At 35.5% G+C, this 14,754-nt stretch overlaps 1 protein-coding gene across 1 annotated transcript in view; it reads right to left on the bottom strand.

Annotated features, from left to right (window-relative positions):
* The window catches only part of Lnk (SH2B adapter-like protein Lnk), a 43,189-nt gene that overhangs the window by 6,977 nt on the left and 21,458 nt on the right, over positions 1 to 14,754 (bottom strand). Inside the window, exon 7 of the mRNA XM_071591647.1 lies at positions 9,353 to 9,685. Coding sequence (XP_071447748.1) covers positions 9,515 to 9,685 — 171 coding nt within the window. The 3' untranslated portion in view covers positions 9,353 to 9,514. The remainder of the gene's footprint in view (positions 1 to 9,352; positions 9,686 to 14,754) is intronic.

Here is a 14,754-nt window from a genome sequence, read left to right as displayed (position 1 = left end):
ATAAAAGATTTTAAATCCATAAAGTCAGAATTACCATTTGAGGAAATTAAATGCCAAGCCCAAATAAATACCCACACTTTGAGTGTGGAAATTTTGCACTCCTAGACCCTGGAACAGTAGATTACTGACTAGCTCTAACAGTACATTAACAGTGAGGAAATAATATGGGAAAGTTTACTCATGATTCTTTTATTTCAATATAACTCTTTCACTGATGGAAAATTTGGAAAAAGCATAGCAATTACGTTTTGTCTGATCTTAATCACTAAATCCCACAACTTCATGGTATTAAAATGTTTTTTTTTCAAGTAGTAGCAGTTATTGGGGGAGTTGATTGACAGAAAAGATCATTTGTACCATTAAGGATAGGTGGGCAATTTGGTAGGTCAAAGAATGGAGCAAAAGGTGAGAGAAACTCTGCATCGACAATAGCCTTATCTTAATGAGAGGTGCAAATACGTCCACAATTTAACATTTCATCTGATAAAAGCATTCTCCACATATCACCTAAAGTATGGATAGCAATACAAGTGACAAACTCTGCCAACTGTGGGATTCGAACCCAGGCCCTTGGGTTGGGAAGCCAGAACATTAGCCACTGCACAATCCCAATCCCCGTATTTTACCACTTTTACATGATTACCTATCATGTATATATGGCACTCAATGCTACATTCCCAAGGAAGAATATGAAAAAAATTTACATCATTTTCCACGCTTCTTGGTCAGGGGAGGATGGAATGGCTAACAATAACTTTCACTCATCATTATGGATGAATTACCTCTTCCATTGAAATTAATACAAATCACTTTGGAGTGAGAGTTAAATTAAGGTAAATGAAATGGAGCAGAGCTCACAGGCTTATTCTAAATGGAGAGCATGCATCTTTTTAAGACCACTGTCAAATATGTACTGTATTTCCTGGCCCAGCCATACCAACTACATGCATAAATTGTTCATTGCAGGGAAATTCTGTAGAGCTATCTGATTCGGCGAAATTTTTCTAAAGTATTTGAAAAATGATTCTGTTAAATTATGATATTCTTAGGTTTGGATGCCATAATTTGATAATTAATTAAAATCAACAAATTGGCTTACGAAAGATCTATTTGCACCAAAGGCTATGTAAATGGTGCTATCAAAAATTAATTTCGATAAATTTATTGTTATGACACTTCTTGAAATTCAAGTTTACACCTAAATCAATGCTGGGATAAGCCCTTACATTTTAAGGCCTTCCTCGTGCTCACAAAAATGCAAATAAGAGCAAGGCTAGATTAAATTTCAACTTCTCATTCATTAATGAACATTGACAGATGAACTGTTTCATGCAAAAGAAAGCTACTAATTAAGTCAGAAATATGAAACTGCAAATGTAGGATTAGACACTAAGTGATTGAAAGCTAAAATGTTCAACAAGCGAGCATTAAAATGAAACACTGAGAATAAAAGGATTTTATGCAGACTCAATAGTTCAATTTTGGATTTCAAGTTTTTGAATACGGTCTGCATGGGTATATATTCTTATTTTTGGAAAATATAATATTATTTGTTACTTTCAAAAGCTAAAAAGGAATTTCATATTTTAATTTTTATTAAACACTGACTGAGGCAAATATTAATGCAATGTAATTTAATGAGTCAGTGTAGTACGTTCCTGATTATGAGAATTGTGGTGTAATGTATCAATTATTAATTGTTGGTTGTTGCTTTTCTTTTTATACATTAATTTCAAATACGTAGAGTGGCTCTGACTTTATTTGCTATGATCTTTGAATTATTTGAATTGTACAGCTAAATGAATCAATCATCTCACCTTATAAAAATGAGTTTAGAAGACCAAGATTTCAGTAGGAAAAAGAAATAAAAAACAGATAACCACAAATGGAGGAAATTTTTAAATTAACAAAGATCAATTTGAAAAAATAATATGAAAATAACATGTCTAATTAGAGGTACTATATTAAGTAGCATGGGGATTGGGCTGGTCCGAGAGGGCCCGGGTTCAAATCCTGAAGACAACAAATATTTTTCAGTGATATCCCGATCCCTACTTGAGGTGCTTTGTGGAGAGCACTTTGAGTGAGTACGACGTCCGTCGGATGGGACATTAAACTGCGGACCCCTTGGTGCCTTTCGACAAGAGTAGACTAATGCCAACACCGGCTTTCTCTCCACCCTTCCTTTCTCATCCATCCCTAATGGTGCAAATGACCTTAAGTGCCAGTCGCCTCCCATGAAAACCACAACTACTACAAAGTAGCAGGCCTCACGGAGGGAGACTTTGTAGACTCAATGAAGTGGAAGAAATCTAATCAAATAACAAAAAGATGAAAAATATACTCAAGTGTGAATAATTTTCAATCGTGGATTTCTTAGTGGAGTTAAAGCTGTTGACCAACCACATAAGCTAATATTATACTTCACATACTCTTTATAACAGAATTTAACCAACAGTGACATAAAAATAACTGTTGGTACTTGAACAAAACAGAGCATCATAAATCATTTTTAGTCATAAACGTAAAATTTGTAGCAATTGTAGAAAATCTTCACTAGACATAGCAACTACTGAATGCAGAACCATTAAGTCATCATGAACATTTGAAGAAGTTATGCTCATGCATAAGGAGGGGCAAGGTGAAACTATTGTGAGGTAGGAAATTGATGCAACAGCTGTGGACTCGTCACATAAAAAGGTCCCAGAATCAATGATGCAGCATCCAAACTTGATAAAAATGTTGTACAGAAATTTAATGATGCCATACAAATTAACTATGACAACCAACTGAAAAATACGATTGATAGAACCAAAATTCGTCCCAATCCGACCTAATTCATGGATCTGAGATTTGATCCAACCCTTTCATGTAATCATTGAATCCACAAGCAAGGTAGTGAGGCTTCCTCTTTACATTTCACCCGGGCAAATGTGACTCAGCTACCATGGAGTGTAATTCCTTCCACATTTGTTACTATCAACATCTAAATGAATCAGCCAAAACTAATATGGCAAGGCATTTACTAAAGCATGATGACCCTCCTACCCTGATGCGTGTATTTCACACGTCATTGAGCTTAGTATTGAGTGAACTCTGCCATCACTTATCAACCTGACCTTTGGGTTGATAACTGTTTCATGGTTGCATATCCAATTTATACGCATATCCTACAGCTATGAAACATCTAAAAAAAAAAAGGATTTGTATTCACCTCAACACAAAACTATTCCATTATATTATTTCAAATCATTGCAAACCTAGCTACTATGTTAACTTAATTTGAGAAGGACATTGTAAATTCAGTATCCGATTCTTCCACTAAGGGATTACCTACTGAGACTTTAGATCTAAAGTAAATTCACTTATGATATGTTGAAATCAAGATATTGACATAAATGCCATCATTAACAATTAGAGATTTTTATGATGAACAGTGACAACTAACAAGTCCCCTGATGGTTAGACTTCAATAGGAGTTAAGACTTGTATGTGTATGCAGATAATTTAAAATCATTCTTGACATTGTTTTTATCTCTTTAAACCCAGCAGCATTCCTCTCACATTTCAAATTTAATTCTCATAAATCTGGCCAGCAGAAGCATTCTACTATTTATAAATGATGAAGTATGAGTCCGTCAACAATTAAGTAATAATGTATCTATTTTAGTGTATGATACTACACTGTACATCATATGTGAATCATCACTAAAAATCCAGTCAATAAAAGTGACAACTGGAGATCAACAGTCTTATGCTTTCAAGAATTTATATAATTATAACTTCTAGATGAAACCACAAGACACTTTTGTTTGCTGCTTATTTAAATTAAAATTTGCACCGGATAAAAAAATGAAACTAATGGATTTATGATATCATGCAGAGAATAATATTGACTTGGATTCCATGAAAACATTCAATTCAAATAAGAATTGGGGTTCAAAATGCAGAAAAATGACAGTGGATTTGGATTAGAGATTCCAGGTTCAACAAAAAATTCAGGGTTAGATAAAATTTTGGATTTAATCTATAGTTTCAAATTAAGAATGAACTTGCAAAAAAAACAAAAGTGTACCTATGTATACTACAATTCTATGGAAGAGAATGAAAAAGGAAAAACACTATTTCTCGACAATTTGTACAAAGGACAAGGTTTTTCATAATGCTGACTAGAAAAAATATTTCTTATTCTGAAGGCCATAGAAGTGTCTTAAAATGAGAGAAGAGTGACCAACCTCACCAGGAGGCTGCCATTATAGTTATACCTGGAAGTGGTGAGGCAAAGAAAAGAAAGGAATAAGGCATGCATGTACACTATCTCCCCAATGTCTACATTGAGATATTAAATTAAATTTAAAAAAAATGTCTTAGGGAGCGCACCGATGGAGATAAATTATTACCCTGCGCCTTACTGATGGCAAAACTGTTGACATAAAGAGAAGAAGAAGATTTGAAAAGAATGCTTTTTAAATTTGGAGAAGGTGATGAATACAAACCACCAAAGTACAGTTAACTCTCAATTATCCATTTTGCAGGTTAACCGTGCTACTCTCTTGTCAGCAACTTGAAATTTAAATAAAATTACAACCATTTAGATAACTGATTACTTTGAATATTTGATACAATTCTAGAAAAAAAATGCACGCTTGAAATATATGGGCTTTAACAAAAGTTTTTAATAACACAAAACAAAGGATTACCAATAATAATTAATGTTTGCATTTAAACAGTTTTGTACTATGAGCACTTTCCTATTATCATTTCCCCTAGCATTCATTAGCTCTGAATATTTCAGATTTTCCTTTAAGACAAAGAAATAAATAGTTTTACCAAAAAACAAATTAGTCATTAATGACCTACACTTAATTATTTTAATAGGTAGCATGTGACGGACACGAATCCATATCAACAATCCTTTCGTGTTATTTGTGCAATGCCAGGTACTTGTTTTTTTTCCTGACTATGAAATTGGTTTAGATTCCAGAGGAAAATATATCCTGCTCTTCACTTGAAGATGTTTCTGTGTTCTTGCAAAACTATGATTCCATCCTTATAATAATGGCAGGAAACAAAAAAAAATGTTGAATGATCTGGTACTTTCCCGGCGAATAATGTTTTCCAAGATTATTCGGGTCTCCCACCGGGTCCACGTTCGTAGGGTTGCCGACGTTTCGATGGCCGAGTCGTCCATCGTCATGCCCTGAAGACGATGGACGACTCGGCCATCGAAACGTCGGCAACCCTACGAACGTGGACCCGGTGGGAGACCCGAATAATCTTGGAAAAAAAAATGTTCTTTCCAATGCTAAAATATGTGAATTAATCACAAGGAATGAACTAAGATAGTCTCTAAATACATATTTGTTTATATCATGACCATATATTCCGCCTAATTTTGTTAACTGTGTTTTACCACCATTCTTGCATCATTGTGCATCACACAGATAATCGAGAGTTTACCGTATAACAAAAGCAAAGAAAATGTTTCGGTAACAGCAAAGCGTAACCCAGTGCAGACAAAACAAGGACCACAATCTAGAAGAAACAAGGACCACAATCTAGAAGAAATCGAAGTGGTTTGTTAATTGGGAAGCAGCAACAGCAATGATGAAAAGAAAGCCCAAATGGACAGAAAGGATGGATGAAAGAGGGAAGGAACGCTAGACAAACAGAAGAAGACATTCAGCATCAGTCAGCAAACAAGCCTGGAAGTAATGAAACATATACTTCAATTGGAGGATGCTTCTTTAAGGCAGTGAGGCATGGCCAACTAACTACAACAACACCAAGGAGAAATTTGGAAATGCTGCGTAGTACAAAAGAATAATGAAAATAATATGGATGGATGTTGACTAACTTACAAAAAGGTACCATGAAAAGTAACAAAAGGATGAAGTCCATTAACGACTCTGAAAAGAAGATGTAATAACCAGATTGCATACAATTTGATATGTGATGGGTGGATGACGACACTCTTCAAAGGGAAAGTGAACCGTAAGAAATACATAGGAAGACTCCAGTTATGAGAGATATGTGGAACAAATAATGCCAGATGTCAAAAATAAAATATATGCATACATGAAGAGTGTATTCAATCAAAGAATTAAGTAGAAAACTGCATCAAACCAATGCAATAAATTAAATTCTTATTAAATCAAAAAAATACAAGATGAAATACAAGAATATTTTCAGAAAGGAATGATGAATTAATTTGGATTTATGTTTTTTTCTGCCAGCTCTCAAAAAATATTTTTTCATAAGAAATTATTAATGTAAACAAAGTTATAATAATTGAGGATTCAAATACTAGAATACTAGCTGTCAGTAAAATAAAATGGAATTTATGGGAGAATGAGGAGAGTGGGATGTAAGAGTTTTCATATGGTATTGTTACTGAGACATTGAGCTTATGAAGAGCACAAACTGTGAATATCTTTCACACAAAGAGCTCCATAATCATATACCAAATCTTACATATCTCAGTCCCCAACAGTTGAAATATTAATTTATCTGAACTTGAAACTAACTCAGTTTTACAACGATAATTCTTATTAGGTGCAAAATTGTCAAAATATGGCGCTGTAGTAGTCCAGTGAGTAGCACAATGGGCCACTGACCAGATGGCCTTGATACGTTCCCAGGCACCCTCATTTTCACCCAAATGGTAAGATTTTATAGGTACCAGATCTTCCTGGGAAACCAGAGGCGACACAGGGAAAGGAACTGGCCTCCCTTCCCTTGTGTGGGAAGTTCACAAGGCCTTTGGCTTAGTATTGGGTAAACTACTCTCACCTATCAAACCAACCTTCAGGTTGATAACTGTGGTTTGTTGGGTTGGCTAAAACACAGAACTCGTCCAGTTTTGTAAACCTTGCTTCTTTTCAGAGATTCTGTTGCATTGGTTCCAGTATTTAGTTCTGAAATGCATTCTGTTACATTAATCATCTATCAGAAAAACTTGCTTTGACATGAGGACTCTTTCATTACGAAACAGGCATCTTATGTCATCACTTGCCTCAAATTATGATCTATTGTAGCCAAAATAATTAAGGCAGAATTTAAATAAAACTGCCATAAATATTTTGCCTTGGACATACGTATGAATTTTGGATGCTCTAATGTTTAGCTCTATGGGTTAGGGATATATTATTAATTTAAAATGTTAGTTTGGCATCAGGATACTCTTTCCGTCTCTAACAAACTACCAAGAGTCTTGGAAGCCAATGATTCAAAGTTGGAAGAAGAGTGCAATTTAGAATTTTTTTAACGTTTCAATTCTGAGAACAGATGCACACCAGAGTGTTCCTTCACTGATGGGTTCCAAAAGAATTTAAATGGTGAATTAGTAAAGATTGTTGCGACATCCTTACGAAGTCACTGTATTAAAGCTAAGATTTTCTTAACTTCCAATCCCTTCAATTTTGCAATTGGGAATGAAAACATTTCAGAGACCTATCATTAATAGAAGAGTACTTGGTAATTTTCTGATTATAATACACACCCACGGTGTCACATGTGAAAATATTCTTATTACCATCCATAATGCACCCTTAATTTTCTACCTTCTCATTTTTAAAACCTCCTCTTCTTCCCCTCATACATGCTTCTGTGCATATTTTGTACACTAACAGTTAGATCCTGGAATTTAACACACTCTGACATTTCACATTTCTACCATTACCAATGTAGCCAAAGAATCACAAACTGTTCATGTTTCAAGGATATAGACTGTAGTAAGTTGCCTATTTCATACACTGTTCTTCATCCGCTTTGGACTGGCTTAAACGACATTGTAAATGATTCCAAAAATTGTTGCTGGAAGAATCACATTGATAAGGTGCTTCTAATCTTATTTCATCTTAGATTGAATCAGGGTTAACATCTTGCGGACACCTTGAGCTCTATGTTAAAACAACAAGGTGATGATAAGACAGCTCCTGATTTAACATAAAATTCAAAAGAACCGAGTACACTACAGTAAAATTATACTGAAAATACACTTTTCAATAACATCTGACCATTAAAAAAAAAGTATCTATATGTAACTCTGATCTCACTGTGGATGGATCAACAGAACTCCCGCTACTGAACTTAGTCGAATTATTTAAAAAAGTCATTATTTAGGGAACATCCCACCTAATTACTTTAGTAGTACTTTGTGAGTATCTCACAGAGGGACTTATGAAGAGATCCTCACGGAGGTAAAGGGGTAAACAGAGAGATGGATGAACACCATTGCCCAAAACACACATGAAACATTAGCTGGAGTAATGACAGTACTGAAGCTGTCTATCTGGAGTGATGCTTTTGAAATCTTTTAGTACTAATGACTTTAAAAAAAAACAAACACAAGAAGGATTTTATTTCAAGCCTGCCACGTGGGGGTGGATCTGAGCAGGGGAAGCAGATGCCTATCAGCCTTTATGCCTTGTCAATCACCCTCTCTTTTGCAATCAGTCTCAACAACATTGTGCCCATTGGCCAGGGGTGGTATCACATACGCGTGGAGAAAAAAATTATGGATACGACAGAAGGGGGAAAAGGAGAATTGCATCATAAAAAACGACCATATCACCAGCGACAACATGTGCAAACATAGGACTATACATCCCATTGAATCATTCAATTTTGGGTTAGGTTAGCGATGGCCATATCTCATCAAATTAAAACCATAAGATATAATTAAGGAAGATAAAGACATTTGGCATACCTGGCCAAAGATAATATTATAACACCACATTGTATGGATACACTATCGGCCAATAATAATAAATTTTCTTTTTCACCCTCTCTGAGAGTATATATACTATAAACCTTTCTTAATATATTTCTATTTATATATATATATATATATATATATATATATATATATATATATATATATATATATATATGTATACATATATACATGTAAGTGTACAAGTGTGCATTTGTATATATTTGTTTTTAATGTTGGCTAAGACATTGACTAGCATTGATGTAAAACAGCCTTAAAACTTAAAAATTGATAAATAGTACCTCAAAGCAAGCTACATTTCTGGTCCCTTCTGATTTACCATAGTGGGTTAATTTATTTTTTGGCGTCCATGAATTTCATGTAAACTTATGACTCTTTGCAGCACACTATTCAACACTGCACAATCAGAGAAATTCCCTGTCGAAAATCACATGCTCTGTTATTCGAGTAAATAAGATAGGGCAGCTTTTGAACATCCTAAAATATTGAATGTTTCCCATCTTTTCAGTTTTGTCTCGTAAAAACATGGACATTGCAGTACTTCCTATTCATTTCTTTAATCCTTTACCAAAGAAAGCTTTTGGAGAATTAAAAAATAAAGAACAACATCCTCACCAATTAGCAAAACACTTTTTAGTGCCCCAAATTCAGTGGATACCAGAGCAAGGTATGCATATGAGTGCACCGTTCACAGCACAAATCCCATTTCATGTGTGATGCTCCTGTTCACTCTTGACCAGGCAGCTCAGATGCCCGGAATGGAGGCTTGTTCGAGGGTCATACGAAGCTGTACGTGTTTTCCACGGCACGGCTGCCTCCCCCGGCACCTGCTGCCGCCCCTCCACTGCCGCCGCTTCCCCCTTGTTGCTGCTGAGTTTGCTGCTGCAGCTGCTGGAGACGCTCCATCGACTCTGCCCTGGTGCGGACAGAGCCCCCATGCGTGGCCACCTGCAGGATAACACGCAAGCAATGCGGACACACACACACACATGTACATACATACAAACGCAGGAGGGTGACACGTCTGGGTTAATGGGGGAAGGAGAGAGAGAGAGAGAGAGAGTGAGTTGGGCATAAATTTGGGAGGAAGGAAGAGTTGAGACCATTTCACAGACAACAAAAATTCTACGGACTTATTCTGATTTGGTGGATGATTAAACCTAAAAAAGATACAACGGGAAATGAAATTGAGGCATTACATCTAAGCTATCTAGAAAGGTGGATTTCCTGAACTTAAAACTTCATATTTAACCACCAGTCTACAAGAAACAAGGACTAAACATCCCTATTTGACATATTCTACAAGATGCCAAAAATGTAAATTTGGCTTTTGAGACCATACAGTGGGGATGAAATGGCATTGGGCTATTGATCTGAGGGTTCAACTAAGATTGATGCAGCTGATGACACCTTGTCCATCTTCAAAAAGCCATGAGAGCTTTCAGGTGCTATTAGTTCTTCCTGGGAAGGTGTAGGTAGAGGAAAAGGAAATGGTCCACCCTTTTCACCCTGCTAATGTATGAATTTCACACATCAAAAAGTTTAGTAGGAGGCGAGCAGTATCCCAACCAATCAAAATATCATTGGCTTGATTACCGCAGGGGTTGGTAATATTACCATAATTAGCAAAGTGCTACATTTTTCTGTTCAATAAAATTTTCATACACTAAGTTATCCCAGTCAAGAGAGCCCCACTTTTCCAGGAAACATTAAAGCAAACACCCAGAGTGTTAGGCAGTACTGAAATAATATACACCACTTAAAACGATTAAGTGTAGTTGAGATAGAAATCAAGAAGAGCAGGGCAGGACAGAAATATGTAACAAGCAGTAAATAATCTTCTTTTATGAAGGCATTATATGAAAAGGACCCAAGGTCACATTTGATGACCATAGTAGGAAACCAAATTGAAAGACTTAATGATAACAAGTGAGTTGTGACACCAATGAAAACTAAACCATCAATGGATATGAAAACTCACGTATTAGGATCACAATATGTTTAAATATAATGTTCTAGTTTACACTAAGCCCTGTTTACAACGAAAAAACCTATGATCTCATCATATATGAAATGATAAGGTTCAACCACTGGATTTCTCTGGATAGTAATTCTCTCATCCCGCAATGAATGTACACAAACCTGGTTGGCTTATTGCCAATGTGAAGTCAGCTATACATGTTAGTCACCACGACTCAAATTAGAGAATATCCATAGATTTTGTAACAATATCCCTTCCTACAAAATCTATTACTTCCAAATTTTCCCTGCATTTGGTACAAATGTCCAAACTGCTCTTATTCCCAGGATTCTTATCGGTATTAATGAAAAATATGCAGCAAAACTTAAATATTATTATGAAAATTTAGTTGAACAATAATCGAGAATGGCTTTCTCAGCAATTTCTGCATATTGTAGGAGAACACAATCCATAATTAATTACATGCTAACTATAATTTGTATAGAGTACCTCATTTATTTGCCACGTCCACAAAAGTGAGATATCAGAAGAAAACAATTCCAAATTGCCACTAAAAGAGAGTTAAGGGGGAGATACAGAACACATGGAGTAAAGAGCTGGTCAAACAATAAGCTTCTGACAGTGATATTTTTCCTTCAATTTATGCAAACATTTGTTATGATTGGCCGGAAAATCATTGCTAACTTGTGTTTCGAATGATACAAAAGTTATTGTTGGGGGCCTTTTTTGTCATCTGGAAACAATCACTTGACCGAGTTTTTAATAGCTATAGTGAAAGGTATTCAATTCATATTGTAAAGGGCATTAGTACACCAGACTTTTGAAAATGTGCTTTGTTATACATTTGAGACTTGGATGGTTATAAATAAATGAAAGAACTAACTTTGTAGTTCCACACGAACTTCAAACATTCCTATGAAATAAACAGTGCATCAAATTGAGAAATCAAAACCGCATTTGTGGAGAGATATGTAACTTGTAAGAAATTCAATTTTTCTCATGGGTCCTTTGATATTCCATCCTTGGACCTCAAGAGCTTCACTTTCCTTATCCCCACTTTTCTAGAGTGCAGGCACACTGATTAATGTTCCTGTATTTAGTGAACATCTGCTGTTTCTGATGAAAGCTCTGATAAAACGTGGTATTCTTTTTGATTTTTAGTAAAGGATTATCAAACTTTTTATCATTTTTCCGATCACATTTTGATTTTAATTAAAAATTTGAAGAAAAATTAAAACATGATGGAAATATACCACTTTGTGATCCCTTCCTCAATCCTTGGGTAGGCCGCCTAACTCAAACAACCCGCAACATAATGCTACACTCCATTAGTGGAATTGAGAGTTAGGCTGAAATTAAATGATCTTAAAAAAAGAAGGAAAGAGGGTCCTTTTTCATCATATCAATTCGGTTTTATCAAGTATGAAATGATGTACTTTTGAATATTGCAATTTCTTCTCAAATAATTCGACTAAAGCAGAAATACAGTTTGAACAAAATGTTTTTCACACACACTACATTAAATTTACAGGAGAAGGCAAAATAAACTTATATTTTACTAGAAATGAGCCCTCTCTAGATTCACTTTTCATTTGAGGAGAAGGTAAACCTGTGTACTGGTTGGTCCTTTATAGCTATGGGGGCTTGGTGAGTCAGGATATGTAACAAAACTTGCATGTTTCATCTACCGTTCAATAGCAGGATCAGAGTATCCAACACATGCATCATCTCAATGTCAGGATTCCACCTAAGAATACAATCAAGTGGCCAGTGAAAAAAAATCCTGGTTAGGCTGCACAAATAAGCCTCCAAACAAAACCTGGACACTTACTCCAGCAAAGTTACTTCATAAGAATTTGGAAAGAAGGGTTAACCATGGTGGAGGGATCCTAAGGGGCCACATTAGTCCTGCCAGGCCATTCCTGTGGTCAGGGGTTTTGAAGACCTGCATAGGAGTGGACTGAGGCTCAAAACTCATGACAGTGACAAGGAAAGGTATGGTGTATGGAAACATTCCTTTCTCATGGGAAACCCATTGGAACTGTGGCCGCCAACTCAAACAGGAGGCATGATGAATGTGCTCAGTCCACTGGACAAACTGGAGGTTCCTACAAATGTGAGGACCACACAGAGAGCTAACTCAAGTGTGGAGGCTAAGTGCAAGGAATCCAGTAAGGGCCAATTAGCACTATCTCCCTGACCTTTTACCTTGATAATGGCATACTGTCATTGAAAACATGGTCAACGAAAATTAGGTGTGAAAATTAACTTCTGTTATTCTTTCATCGTAATGGATCTAAGCATATTTTCATTGATACCTTAGACATTTTAACATTATGAAGGCCATTCAGTAAGTTCAGAGACAAATGCTCTCATTATAAAACTATTCAATGATTCTTCATCAAGTTTCCAGGGGAGTCAGTTGACAATCTTGAGATGAGCCCTAATCAGCTGTTTGATTATTTTATGTGAATATAACCTCAAGATCTTCAGTTCAAAATGGCAAGTCCACTAGAAGATCTCACTAATGAAGAGCAGTGCTTTGCCATTAGATTTTTAATTGCAGGCGTAAACCCAAATGAAATACTTTCAAGAATGTTGATACAATAAGGGAAAAGTTAAATGAAATGTGTGAATGTTTACAAGTGGGTTGATTGGTTTAAAAGTGGCCAAACAAGTGTGGATGATGAACCTTGAAGTGGATGCCCAGTTGAAGTTTCTTGTCCTTAGTTGAAATCGAGGATCGATGGAGTTATTTGCAATGACAGAAGAATTGCTGTTGAAATAATGGATGAGGAAGTTCGAGTAAGCATTGGCACTGTTCATAGTATCATTCAAAACCATTTAGAGCACAGAAAAATGTGTGCCAGATGGGTGCCCAGGCAGCTTACTGATGCTCATAAAGAATTGAGACTTTCTATTAGCCAAGACTTAAAAGCAACAAAATTTGATTGAATGAGATACTTTTTTTGAAAGAATAGTAACTTGCCATGATGTCTAGATCCTTCACTACCGTCCTGAAACTAAGAGACTGAGTATGGATAGGAAACACACCAGCTCTCCCGGTGCCATCTTCTAGTGGACTTGCCATGGTGGACTTGAATATTTTGAGGTTATGTTGAGATTAAATAATCAAACAGTTAATCAGAGGGCATCCAACAGTTGCCAACTAGCAACCCTGAAAATATGGTTAAGATTCATAGAATAGTTTTAAAATGAGAGCATTTGTCTTTTTACTTATTCAATGACCCTCATACATTATTTTTCCCCTATTTTCAACATTTAACATATCTCAAGAGAAATATCAATAGACATAATTCAGACTTGGATTATTCGTATTTTTTTTCAATTATTAATTTGTTCATATAATTGATGGTTTCTGGCGTAACTTTATGGAACCGATTCATTATAAATAAATGAAAGGACTAACTTTGTAGTTCGTGTGGAACTACAAAGTTAGTCCTTTCATTTATTTAATTTGTTCATAGTAGAAACCCCATTGACAACATGGCTCCATTTTCCGAGACAGGAAAGAATGCCAAATTCGAGCCACCCAGGCAGAAAAGACTTCTATAAGATAACAAAAATTCAAGAATAAACTGTAAGATGAAATGATTTTAAGATATTTCCTTTACTGTGCCTTGTAAAGGCATAATGAAAAATTTTGAATGGATCTCACCAATGCAGCATGTTACTATCAATTAGTTACACAATATCTGGCTGAGTAAAGGAAAATCATACAGGAAATGTGCTCGTCACATCAGATTTATTTACAAACAAAATGTCATAATGACCACTTCATTAACTTATAATACCTCCATCCTACATTATTATTCCTTCAGATTTTTGCTAACGAATTTCTGGAATGACGAGGAAAATGATTGTAGCCACATGCTATGATATTAAATTAAAGATAAAATAAAATGAGTGTACATTATTGAAAGTGACATGCGATATTCTATAAATCTTGTCAGCTAATAGTAACCATTTTAAGTAATGCATTGAGGTTTCGGCAAAATTGAGATTGTAAAAAAAT

This window comes from Hetaerina americana, unplaced genomic scaffold (genome assembly GCF_022747635.1).
Source record: "Hetaerina americana unplaced genomic scaffold, ioHetAmer1.1.p SCAF_5, whole genome shotgun sequence".
In the NCBI taxonomy this organism is placed as follows: Eukaryota; Metazoa; Arthropoda; class Insecta; order Odonata; family Calopterygidae; genus Hetaerina; species Hetaerina americana.
This window is presented reverse-complemented; position numbering and strand designations above follow the sequence as displayed.